Source organism: Poecilia latipinna, unplaced genomic scaffold, assembly GCF_001443285.1.
Source record: "Poecilia latipinna isolate Pla-1442-1.1 unplaced genomic scaffold, P_latipinna-1.0 Scaffold1617, whole genome shotgun sequence".
Taxonomy (NCBI): Eukaryota; Metazoa; Chordata; class Actinopteri; order Cyprinodontiformes; family Poeciliidae; genus Poecilia; species Poecilia latipinna.
Genome location: NW_015114233.1, coordinates 88,130 through 100,679, shown reverse-complemented (window position 1 = coordinate 100,679; position 12,550 = coordinate 88,130). Strand labels below are relative to the sequence as shown.

Sequence of the window (12,550 nt, the reverse complement as noted above, 5' to 3'; positions counted from 1 at the left end):
TTGATAGGGTGAAAGTGGAAGCAGTTCGCGGCGCCGCCGTTGTTTTCTATTTTGACTGTAGCCATAAAGTGGTGGAGCAGCAGACCCAAAGATCAGACCGATCTCAGCGCTGAACGCACCGGTATCTCTCCGCGTCTGGATGGGCCAACCGACCTCGAAACACCCGCCATCCCGGAGCTCCTGACACGGAATGACGGCTCGGTTTCCCGCCAGCAGCCTGGACTCTACTTCCATGTTGTGATCTGAATCCTGGACTGGATCTTCTGGAACATTCAGTTCTCTCGAATGTCCACCTTTTCCGCACCGCAACATCCGCAGACCGCATCAACACGGATCCCGTTCAGCAAGTAAGTAGACGGATGGAGGCTGAAGTTGAGACTCTGACAGCGCAATGTTGCGTCATCTCTGCAGCCGTTCGAAGAAAAAGCGCCGTCAGCTTAATCTGATTTAATATTAATCTAATTCTTCTTCTGAATAATCAATCTGGAGATCCAGATATTAAGATCAGGTTTGCTGCTGGTCAGTGCGCTGATGATGCCGTCGCTTTGTCAGACATGCCCAGACATGTCGGGTCAGGAAAGGGACAAAAACTTCTAAATATGCGCCGTTCAAAATAAATATTTGCAATTAAACTGCACGTGAAAGTAGTAAATATACATATACAATAATCAAATAAAATGTCATTTTGAAAAATGTTGTTTTTTAAATAAACTGTTTTAGTAAACAAAACATAAATTTTATATTTCATAGCAGTTTTTTCAGCTTCAGAAATAATAAAAAATATTAATTTATGAGTTTTTCCCCTTTAATCAACCTGTGCGTGCACCCTCGTGCACGGATTTGTTTACAAACACAGGTCTCGTGCTCAGGCATACGGCGCATCTGCTGCCACCTGGCGGCGAACTGTTGAATTGACGTTAGCAGGTGAAACTGAAGGGAAAATGAATCTAAAAATAGACAAGTGAGTTTAACTCTCACTTATAACATATTTATGATTCAGTTTTGTTTTTAATCATAGTATTAATTTATTTTACAATTTTAACTAACAATTAGGTTTTTTAATATTTTTTTACTTTCTAATTAACGTTCAGCTTATTTTCATTTCAGTTTGTTAGCTTAATGTTTTTCTACTTATATTTTAGCTCTGTATTTTGTTTATTTTTCTCAATTTAATTAATTTATGGACATTGTCAGCTAAATTAGCCTTTGGCTAAATGCCCCGTTGAACTTATATTTCATTATTTGTGCATTTTGCATGTTATATACCAGATATATGCTGTTTATTAACTGCAGATGTGCTTAATACTTTTATTCATAGAAAAAAGATTTGTCAAGTAAGTTATTAGTGTAAAATAAAAAAATCAGTTGGTCTGATAAGCTATTCTAAAAGAACTCTCTGGGTCTAACGATAGGCTTTGAAAGGAAATTTTGTTTTGCTGAAACTTCATAATCCATTTTATTTATTGTTTTGTTTGTTTATTTAAAATATTATCCAGTTACCAGTGTTAAGTGTACCTTAGAAATTAAAGTTTTTATTGCTTTTTGAGAAGATATGCTTGCATTATTATGCTTTTATCATTATATTAGTTCAAAATGATCTGAAAACAATAATATTTGCATGTGTCAGTAATTTCTGTGACAATTTATTGGTCAGCAAAATTTGTTATGGTGACAAGCCAATTCTACACAACCAGAGTAGACCAGATAAATATCAACCTGAGTCATCAGTTAGTGTTAGCAGCTGGTGTAAAATGTGCATTTTTGTCTTTTCTGGACCTTTTAGGCTCCCGTTGAGATGGCCCGAGCAGAAACCATCGAGACTGTCGGAGAAAATGGAGGCGGACGAAACGGCCCGCTGTCTCTGCACAATACCTGCTGCATGGAGCTACCCCAACCACTCCACACCCGGCCAGGCCCGCGGACTGAACCCAGTGTCCACAACACCTCCCCCCACAGGGAACCACTACCGGGCCTCTACCTGCCAAACCAGCTGCCTTACTCCCACCCAGAGGGCCACCAGCAGCCACCGGCGTTATCGCAGACTTCTTCCTGTCGTCTGGAAACCGGCCGGAGAACAGCTAGTCGTGATTCATCGCAAGAAGAACCGGGTAAGAAACTGGTAATTACTCCAAACAACAAAAACCACGTCTGTCAGGTTTGTTTAGGCTAGAAAAGTGTTTAAAAAAGAGATGGTCAGAACTCAATAAATCACTAACTATGTATATCGCCATAGAAATATGATCAATATCAATTGATAATACATCAGATAGAACAGGTGTAGGCAGAGGAAAGACATTAGCTGCTCAACTTCTCACCGCTAGCTAAGCTAGGTTGGTGGAATCAGCTAAGTCACTCGCTCTTTGGTTGCCTAGCAACAACCTGCTGAGTAACTTACAGCAGCAGTTTAAGGTTTTGCCTCATAACTGCTTAAAAATACAAAATCGACGATATGGAGTGAAAACTGGATAAAACAGGAAACATCACACCACCAGTTTGGCTGTATTTCAAATATTTGAAACAAAAAAACTAATCAATAATGATCATTCAACTGAAACGAACACTATATTGTGTTCCAATTTTCAGCCATATTGTCCAGCCCTAAACAGAACCGAAACCAATAATGGTAATTACATCTGTAATAAGCTGTTGTCATATCTGAAGTATGTGGATTGGCTTTGACAAACAGGAAAGGCAGGAAAGTGAAACTGGTTTCAAAGCATGCTGTTTATGCTTGAAAGTGGGGATGTGTAGAGTAGTTACGAGCAGTCAGTAGTAGTAGGTATGTTGATATGACTTAAAGTTTTATGATGATATTTTCTGGTTCTATTATAATTAGGCTTGTTGCAATAAGCAATAAATCAATTAATCGCATGATAAATTAAAACAAACTCAATAATTTCCATTTGCACGATTGGTTGTTTTCTCTTTTTTCTCTTTCTACCAAAAAGTGGACGATAAAAGTCTTCAGTCTGGTGTTTTTATCTCAACTAGCTCTTGTTTTGAAGGACAATCTTGTTTACTGAGACTCCATAATTAATTTTATTGGTTGTTTCTGTTGTTTTATTTGTTTGGGATGTTTAAAATGTCTTCCATTTAAATGTTTTAAATGTTCATTAGAATCTAAAGTTTATTGATCTTTGAGAATGTGCTCTTGCTTTATTATTATCATCACATTATTACCAATATATTACTTGGAAATGGTCTCAAAACAACAATATTTTCGTTTGTCGCAGTAACTCCTAGGGCAATTTATTGTCCAGGAAAATTTGTTATTCTGACAGCCCTAATTATGATAACGATAAAAGTGATAAGAACTAATTATTAAATTTTTTTAAAGATAACTGTATGGCTGTGACTGCATGACACATCATTCATAGTCCCATAAACACAAATAATGGTCTTGAAAAACACTCCCAATTGTAATACACTTCACAGTGATAGTGGCTGCATTTCATTAGAAATGTGCACAAAATGTTGACGATATACTACGAATGTTGCAAAAACTAAATTTTCCAACTGCGGTGATTCTATTGAATAAGAAATGCAATTATAATCACTTGTGAATAAGATTTTTTTTATGTGATAAGTAATTAAAAAGATCCTGCCCCATCATTCTCATACCACTTCCTGTCGCCTTCTTCTTCGTGGTTTCCGCCAGTAGTAACATCCTGTTGTTCATCATGTGACTCGTGTTTCCATTACAGTTTTGCAGAATAAGCCGTTTCAAAACCACTTCCTTCTAACGCTAAAACTTTCGTGACCAGTGAGTTTTTTCTAAACTGGTTTCCATTAAGCAAATTTATTTTCAAAATGTGAAACTGCACAATTATGTGGTCAATGGAAACAAACTGTTCTGACACATCTCAGATTAATAGCTTTACTCCCTCCGTAAAAGTTAGTCTCTGAAGTAAAATCGCTGCAAATATTAACTACTCCACAGAAACCCAAACAACTCTCCCTTTAAGTGTGACCTTTGACCTCACAGCCGAGACTAAATGGCAATAAAAGGTGAACACTGTTATAAAACAGTGGGAAATATCAGGCGTGACTGAAGCAGAGGACAGTTTGACTTTTGGACCTCCACCCTAAAGTAAATATGAGTGTTATCAGTTAGCAGGACTGTATCGGTTATGTGGGAGTCGCACTCGAGGGTTTGTTTGGGTTGGATGATGATGATGATGATGATGATGATGATGAACTGTCTTGCAGTTAGTTGTCGGAGGACAAACAATCTTACCAGGTATTTTTTATTTGGTTTTCAGGGAAAATAAAACTTAAAAGTAACTTTTCACAAAAAAGGAGCTTATTCTGAGTCAATAATGCCATAATAGTGATTAAAAAGTACAAGTTTCACTGGCAGACTATTTCATTTAGAAAATGGGAAAAATTTGAAATAATCTACAAGTGTAGCAAGTACTTTTTCATTAATAATAAAGATTTATAGATTTGAAACAAGCTCCCACATCTTATTGAAGTTAGTTGTGTCTTTTTTAAAGTGTAATATATACCTGCACTTGAAATTAGATTAAAATACTTGGTAAGATTTTGTGGTTTTGCAGTGTACTGAAGTAATTAGTAGCATAAAAGACCCAGTGTTTTGAAGTGAACATTCATTTTAATAACAAAAGCTAAAATCTCAGAATCGGGTGGTGTGGTGGCGCAGGGGCAAAGCGCAGCCCACGTATTGAGGCCTTGGTCCTGGTGGCGGTGGTCGCGGGTTCGGTTCCCGGCCTGGTGACATTTGCCGCATGTCTTCCCCTTCTCTCGTTGTCCTATTTCCTGTTGAACTACTTTCAGATGAAGGCCACTAGAGCCAACAAAACCTTTAAAAAAATCTCAGAATCAAACACTTCATATAAACCTTTTTCCATTTTTAGGAACAAAATCTACACGCAAAATGTCTTTGGGCACAAAAATACAAAACACTGCAAAAACACAAAATCTAACCAACTGTTTTTGATTTTCGGTCTAGTTTCTATTGGAAATATCTTAGCACACCTGAAATAAGACTAAACTAATTTATCAGTTGCTTTTCAGCAAATAGGAGCTTCTTTTACTGAAAAAGTACTAGTTAAACTGGCAGATTATTTCACTTATAACATTTTTCTTATAAGTGAAATAATCTGCCAGTGCAAATAGAATGGCGTTGCTAGGTGACGGCCTAGGTTTAGCTGTGGTTGCTAGGTAACGACTCAGTGCCCATTGATTATGAAATAAGTTAAATAATCTTCCAGTGGAAGTAGAACTTTTTCCACCAATGTTAAGGAATTATTGACCTAAAACAAGCTCCTCTGTTGTTGAAAAGTTACTTGTTAGTTTTGTCTTATTTCAAGTGAGCCAAGATATTTGCACTACAAAGTAGATTAAAATACTTGGTAAGATTTTGTGTTTTTACAGTGCATGTGCAGAATGGACAGCCATTACGAAGCTACAGACCAGTTTGGTTTGCATGACAGCATGCGTCAGGCGTGAGGACTGATGTGTGCAGTTGGTAATTAAAATGTCAATAATCTGAAGGGAAACTCTTATTTGGCTGTGGTGGGAAAAGGACGGTTGGTGTCTGGTTGGCTCAGCGCCTTGGTGCAGGGAGAGATTTTTAACTATGTAAAGAGAGAGTGAGCACCGCCTCCCTCAGCTGTGGGTCAGCTGTGCAGAGAGGCATGTTCAGACTTGTCCTGTGCAACCTGACAGGAGTAAAGTAATCTGCTACACTTCCTTCAGCAAGTCAACTAGTCAGACTGCATTTCTCCAACCAATCAGGCTCAGAAAAGTTATCAGAGAATACAATAATGGAAGGTATTTTATAATTTGTGTTCAAATGTGTGAGTAAATCTAGTTTATTTTTTAATTATTTTTTAATGTCAAAGATTTTGTTTAAAGTAAGAACAGTATTCTGTTGTTTTCTGTTTTTGCTGTTAGAAAAATGGAAAATATTACTACCAGTACTTGAATTTGTGTTGCCACACTGCAAAAACACAAATGTTTCCAAATATTCTTGGTCTAGTTTCTAGTGTAAGTATCGTAGTGCACTAAAAATAAGACCAAATGTACAAGTAACTTTTCTTAATTCCTCAATGTTGATGAAAAAGTTGCAGCTCCATTGGCAGATTATTTCCCTTAACATGGGAAAAATGTCTTTAAAAATATACATTTTCATCACTGCTTAATCAGCTTAGAGTGATAATGAAACAATGTTGAGTCTACCAAAACAGTCAAACTCACTGATTAACAGCTTTAATGCTAATCAATCAGCTGCTAAAGTTAGCATGCTAACACTAACATTCTCCATTTATGTAGTCAAGGCTACAACTGTAAAACATCTGTTTGTACAAGATGGCCTAAATCCTCGATATGTTGGTATAAGTGAAGCTGAAGTCTTTAATTATGTAACTGAATAAAGTACAACAAGGAATTTAAGGGATTAATCCACATTTGTGCATTAAAATCTGCCATCAGTTTGATGAAGATTAAATATTATATCAGAATGTTTTCAACCGAAAATAGGAAAATTATTCTGTTTATTGCTTCTGATTGGTTCCACATTCTGTTGGTGTTTCATTTATTAGATTTTTAACTGTGTCCACATAATAAAACAAGCAGTCCCCCATATACTTTCTTCTCTATTTTTTGTATCATTTTGTTTTTTGTCAATGAGCCCCACCCAGCAGTCATCCCGCCCCTCATGTGTCTCTTATCTGACTGGTCCGGGGGTCTCTGAGTCCTCTTGTCGCTCCATCAAGCAGTCATGTTCATCCTAATCCCCGCCTCTTTTCCTCTAATTTATCCTATCACAGCTCAGCCCCCCTGCGCTCTCCTCCAATTACACGCAGACATCTCTGTGAGTCAGAGTTGCCTTGGCAACAGGCCAGGGTTTTCCTGTTTATTTGGGGTTTTATTTGCCTCTGCTCTCTTTTTTGTTCCTCCTTCGTCTCCCTGGATCGTTTTTTTATCTTCCCAGCAAAGCAGATGACGTCTTTAAAACAAAAAAAACATAAATAGGAAGCAAAGGTTGGACAAAGTAAAAAAATGATGCTGGGGATCCAAATGTGCAGAGAGTATTTGGTTTGGGGCGACTGCTGATCAAAAACAAAAATCTTAAGAAGCTGGATGTGAAAGAAATAAAAATTTGGAAAATAAAACCTCTAAAGTAGAAACAAGAAGTAAAATAGTATAATTGGGGTAGGCCTGTCACAATGCCAAATTTTAATGGAACATAAATTTGGGCTGCAACTAACGATTATTTCTGATGATTAATCAATTAATCGGATAAAAAATATTCTGCATATTTTTAATTCAACCACTGAAGCCTTTTTATACAATGTTAGAAGATGCAAATAAACTAGTCAAGTACTTTTTAAAAAAGAAAATGAACATGTTATTGGCTGAAATGCAGAAACAAAACATTCCTTTACAGAATTTGAAGCAGGTGAAGCTAAAACTGACACTTATGGTATTTTTTTTTTTTTATTTTAAATGCAAAAATGTAGAAATTTTTGTACAGTTTTAGTTTAGTTACTGCTCTGACTGTGTTCTTCTCTAATCAGTTTTTTTGTTTGTTTTCTCCAGTTAATGATTAATTAATCACTAAATTAGTTGACAATTATTCCAATAATTGATTAATCAGATTAATCAGATTAATCATTTCAGCTCTGGATAAATTGTCCAAGAAATTCTTGCAACAAACAATAACACTGTCATTTTGAGACCATTTGAAACTAATATAATAATGATAATGACATAAATGCAGGTATAGCCTCTCAGAAACAAAAACGTTTCACACTGGAACTGGAAAACATTTTAAATATGAAACAAACAAACAGTCAAAACAACAATGATAAAAAAGTTATTATGAAGTTTCAGTAACCAAAATTGCATTAAAGAAATAATAATAATAATCCAGCTTTGACAGGGAAAACAGGCAAAAGTGGCAGGCAGTGCAAACTAAATATTTTGCAATAACTATTGTTCAAATGGAAATTATTGTGTTCATTTAAATTTATCCTGTGATTAACTGATATATTGTTTATGGTAATAGGCTTAGTTTGGGGTCAATAAAAATGTTTAAAATAATAAAACATGGAACATTTAAAAGAGAAAACATAAGTAAACACGGTTTCATGTGTTGCTTGGTTGTGTTGCTTAATTACTGTCCTGGAAAATGGCCGTCAAAGTAGCATAAAAAAGATATTTCCTCTTACAAATCTACATTTCCTCCAACAGGTTTGTTTATGTGGCCAGACAAAAGGTTCAGAAACCTGTTAAATAAACAAATACAACAAAAACACACAAATAGCAGAAGTTAACAAACCAGACTTATTAAGCAGATTAAAAGATTACGCTCCCAAATTCCATGAAGAGGAAAATAAGTCACCGCCAGGCTCCTTAAGGGCTGTTTGTGGATTTATGAGAACTAAACAAACCCACAGGGAATAAACATGAATCAGCTGTTGAGCCCCAACAGTCGCTCTGTTTCATATCTGCCTCATATTTCAGTCCCATTTGAATATACAGTATGATGCAAATCACTACCAATGTAACGATTAATCAGATACATCGCGATTAATTGATTATTGAAATAATCGTGAACTAATCGATTAGTTGTCACAATAATTGATAGAATAAAGTTATTACTAAAATTGCAGCGCTGGTAATACTTCAACTTTGTTTTTTAATGAACAAAGATGACTTATATTTTGTCTTAAAGTTGACTTGAATTCAAAGTCACAATAAATAAAAGCTGCAAAATATTTCAACCAAGATGGCCGCCCTGACATCACTATGGAAACCAAAGGATTCCTTTTTCAGACTTTTCAAAAAATGAAATCTTCATAAAACCAAAAATTTGATAAAACTGCCCAGCTGCGGTGTTCCAGTTTATCGTCTATAGTTCACGAAGAGCATTTCTAAATATGTCTGATTCTCCACAGATTCGAACAAAGAAGAGCACCAGGACGCCTCCAGGCGGCAGGGTCCTCTCCCCGACCTGCTTCCCCAGAACGAGCACTCATCCTGGGACTCGCCGCCCCAGCAGCTGGGCGTCGGCGGAGAGGCGGCGCAGCAGCTGGACGTGATCAGGGTGGCCGGCCAGCTCAGGATGATTGGGGACCAATTCAACGCCATGATTCTCCACAGAGCGGTAGGTCAACCCAGAATATGAGCGTAAAGTTTTCTTATTGCTCTTGAACGCACCACGGTTGATTTTTTCTTTCATGCAAACAGACAAATATCTCAACAGGCTAGTTTGTCTCTGCTTGGGTAAAGTGAGTTTGTGTTCCTGTTTCTATGGAAACAGATTTGTGAGAGTGAATCAGTTTCTTTTGCTCGGTGTTTTATCTTTTATTCCTTGTTTTGTTCCACAAAAATCCATGAAAATGCTTGAATTTCAAAAAGGTGTTTTCAAAGTTTAGAAAGTGCTGAATATTCAAACTACACAGTTTTCTAATAAAAGGAAAATATTAATTACGCCTAATAAAAAGATACAAAATAAAATTTTCTCTCATCGTCTGATGTTAAATTAAACTAAACTTTTTTTAGATTAGTTATAATAACTAATGTTATTCTATTTGCCAAGCGACAGAAAGCAGAACAATATTAGGGATTTTGTTGTTAACTTTATATTTTGTGTTTAAGCATTTAATTTGAGCAGGAAGGTAATTTACCTTAACATGATTTATTTGTATTGTTTCGATTTTCTGAATATTTATTATAACTAATGGCTCAATGACTTATTAATTATCTTATATTTTAGGACGATATAACTGAAAACTTATCTCACTATAAGTGCTTCATATCAGTCTATCAATAATTATTGATTCATTTTTTGTTTTAAGTATCTAAAATGTTGTCAAACTGGTTTCGTGATCTTTCCATGAAATTTTTACTTCGTGTTTTTTTAAGCAGCTAGGAGGCGCAGTTACTCAGCAGGTCGTTGCTAGGCAACCGAAGTTGCCTAGGGGGGAACTTGAAACTTCTTGCTCCCCAGCCGGTGGTTGCTAGGTAACCAAAGAGCGAGTGAGTTAGTAGACTCCACCAACCAAGTTTAGTTAACCATGAGAGGTTGAGCAGCTAAAGCTTTTCCTCTGCATTCATACTGATTATTGAATATTCTACCAGAGCTATTATCCATTGATATTGATTAAGTCTCTATTGCAATATATATTTTTATTGATTTCTTGTTATTTTAAACATCATTATGGAAATTGGTGGATTTTCTTTTGTTGTATTAGAGTTTTGTTCACAGACCAATCTGGTATTTTGGTTTTTCAAACATAACATTTTGCTATATCTTAGTTTCCTAGAATTCTATCAAAAGACTATTAACAACAGTAATAAATTAAGGCACATAATAGTGATTTGTAATTGTCTTTTTGTGGTTATTTTGTATTGTTTTTATCTCTAAAGTCTTGCTGGAAAAGTTTGACATCTTACATTGAAAATGCTTGAATTGTAAAAGTGTTAAAAACCTGGAAAATCTTCAAATTTGCCTCTTTGTTCTATCTGCTTTGCTTTCCCTCTTTTTGTTTTCTTTATTTGCATCATTCTCAGTAAGTTCATTCTCCTTGCAAAACAACCAACAATTAACTTTTGTCACAACAGAAAGCAATTTTAAGCAGGTTTTATGGTAAAGCTAAAGGCAGTAGTGTAGCAGTCACTGCTTTCCCTCAGGATGCCTGTCCTGTCTGTTATTTCCTTATCGCTCTCCTCCCTCCCTCTCTTTTCTTGCTGTTTTCGATCGCGTGAGGAGTTGCCGCTCGCCCTCCTCCTCCCGCTTTGTGCACATAAACAAAGCTGACGTCATCCTCGCTCGGCTCTCGCTTCACCCGCCGCGCCCGGCTCGTCTCTCTCGCTCTGTCTGCTGGGGAAAATAATGAAAACCTGTGTGCAGCTTTTTTCTTTTTTCTAAACGAGCGGCTTGAAAGAAAAGAAAGGAGTCTGTTAGCAGGGCGGTCAAACCTGCTCTGCTCCATCTCCAGACCCAGGTTCAACCAGCTCATTTAGTATGAAACTTACCAGTTTATACCCAAACTGGTAAGTTTCATACCAGTTTGGGTAACTTATTCATTGTTTCATACCCGACCAGCTCATTTGTTACTGCAAAGTCCACAGAAACATGTAAACAAACAAAGCCATCATAAATCCTGCAGTTGTTTTTCTGCTCTGTCCCAGATCCCCAACATAAAGTTTCTCAAGAAAAGTCTTGTTGGTTTTCTCAGTAAAGAATTGGAAGCAAATTTTACCTTTTGTGACAGAATGAGCTTAAAGATTAGACTTCAAACGTAAAGATAAAACTGGTTTCCCTTTAATTTTAGAGTCAATTTCATAAAAAATGTGACTGACTGAATGGAAAGTTTAAAGAACTATTTCAGTGCACTATGTTTAATTGGGTTGGTTTGATCAGTTTAATAAAGATTTTCAGGTCTACTTTCACTGAACTTATGTTGAATTTATGTTTCATTATTTGTGCATTTTGCATGTAATATACCAGATATATGCTATTTATTAACTGCAGATGTGCTACTTTCAACAACATAAAATGATCAGATATGATCAGCCCTCCACACCAAGGAAATGCAAAAGCAGCTGGTAATGACACAGTGGAGGTCGATTTAAAAACCTGCTGGTTTCTCAGTGGCTGTGTCTTTTTAGGTGACAGGCCAGCAATGCAGGGAAAGGGCAGCAGCTTTAAAATGGAGGGCACACTTCTGCTAATGCGCCAATAGCGGAGTTAATTTTTTGTTTAGCACTAAAAGTCAGAAATTTGATGATATATCAGACTGAAATAAAAAGTGTCTGTATTGGTGAAACTCACCCTGTATTTACTGGGTATCGGGTATATAGCAAGTAAAAAGCAGCTTGTGATTATCTCCATGTAACTGCATAAATTTGTATCAGCGTTCTATTTTTCTAGGGTGTGTTTTCTGACTTTACATCTCTCTGTCTCGCAGCACATCGCCCCCCAGTGGCAGGACTGGAGAGAGGTCTGCCTGGGATTCCTGGACTTTATCGCCCAATCACTCAGCACTCTCTACCGGCTGACGTAGAGCTACGATCCGGACCTTTTCCTGCCATCTGGGCCGAAACGTTCTGTTGCTAATGGGTCGCCAGACTGTCAGTCACCTCATGGATCAGATTGGCCCGTCAGAACCGGACCTCTCCCGTCAGTCAGCGCTGCTGCACACTGCAGCCGCTGGACTGGACGGATGAACTTCTTGTTTATTTTGTAAAATATATATATATATATATTTGTTTTTGTCCTGTCTCGGGGGGCTAGGTCTTTGTGAAATAGCTGGAGACTTGGGCCAAACTTTGTTTTCTGTGGTGCTGAGAACATTCACTGAATAAACACAAAATTCTACTGAGTATTTTCATGTAAACATCGTAGCATTCTTCAAATAAGACAAGACTAACTTACAAGTAACTTTTCTACAACATATAGGAACTTGTTTTAAATCAGTATTTCCTCAATATTGATTTTAAAAAGTACTAGTTCCTCTCGCAGATTATTTGACTTGTATCCAGACCAGTGGAACTAGAGCTGGGTTGCTAGGTA

The 12,550-nt window shown here is 36.8% G+C and overlaps 1 protein-coding gene and 1 long non-coding RNA gene across 3 annotated transcripts; one reads left to right on the top strand and one right to left on the bottom strand.

Moving 5' to 3' along the window:
* Positions 1–12,356, top strand: bbc3 (BCL2 binding component 3). Of its 2 annotated transcripts, none has more exons than XM_015059279.1 (4): positions 1–347; positions 1,784–2,108; positions 8,928–9,136; positions 11,946–12,356. In XM_015059279.1, the coding sequence occupies exons 2-4, from the start codon at positions 1,796–1,798 to the stop codon at positions 12,039–12,041; spliced, it is 618 nt and encodes a 205-aa protein (XP_014914765.1). In that variant the 5' UTR covers positions 1–347; positions 1,784–1,795; the 3' UTR covers positions 12,042–12,356. The 2 variants fall into 2 exon arrangements, with proteins under 2 accessions (XP_014914765.1, XP_014914766.1); XM_015059280.1 differs by lacking the exon at positions 1–347 and adding an exon at positions 1,541–1,649.
* Positions 9,138–11,939, bottom strand: LOC106964046 (uncharacterized). The gene is made up of 2 exons (XR_001428312.1): positions 11,519–11,939; positions 9,138–11,432 (listed from the first exon to the last, which is right to left on the bottom strand). It is a non-coding gene; the product is annotated as an uncharacterized LOC106964046 (long non-coding RNA).
* Positions 12,357–12,550: the final 194 nt, after the last annotated feature.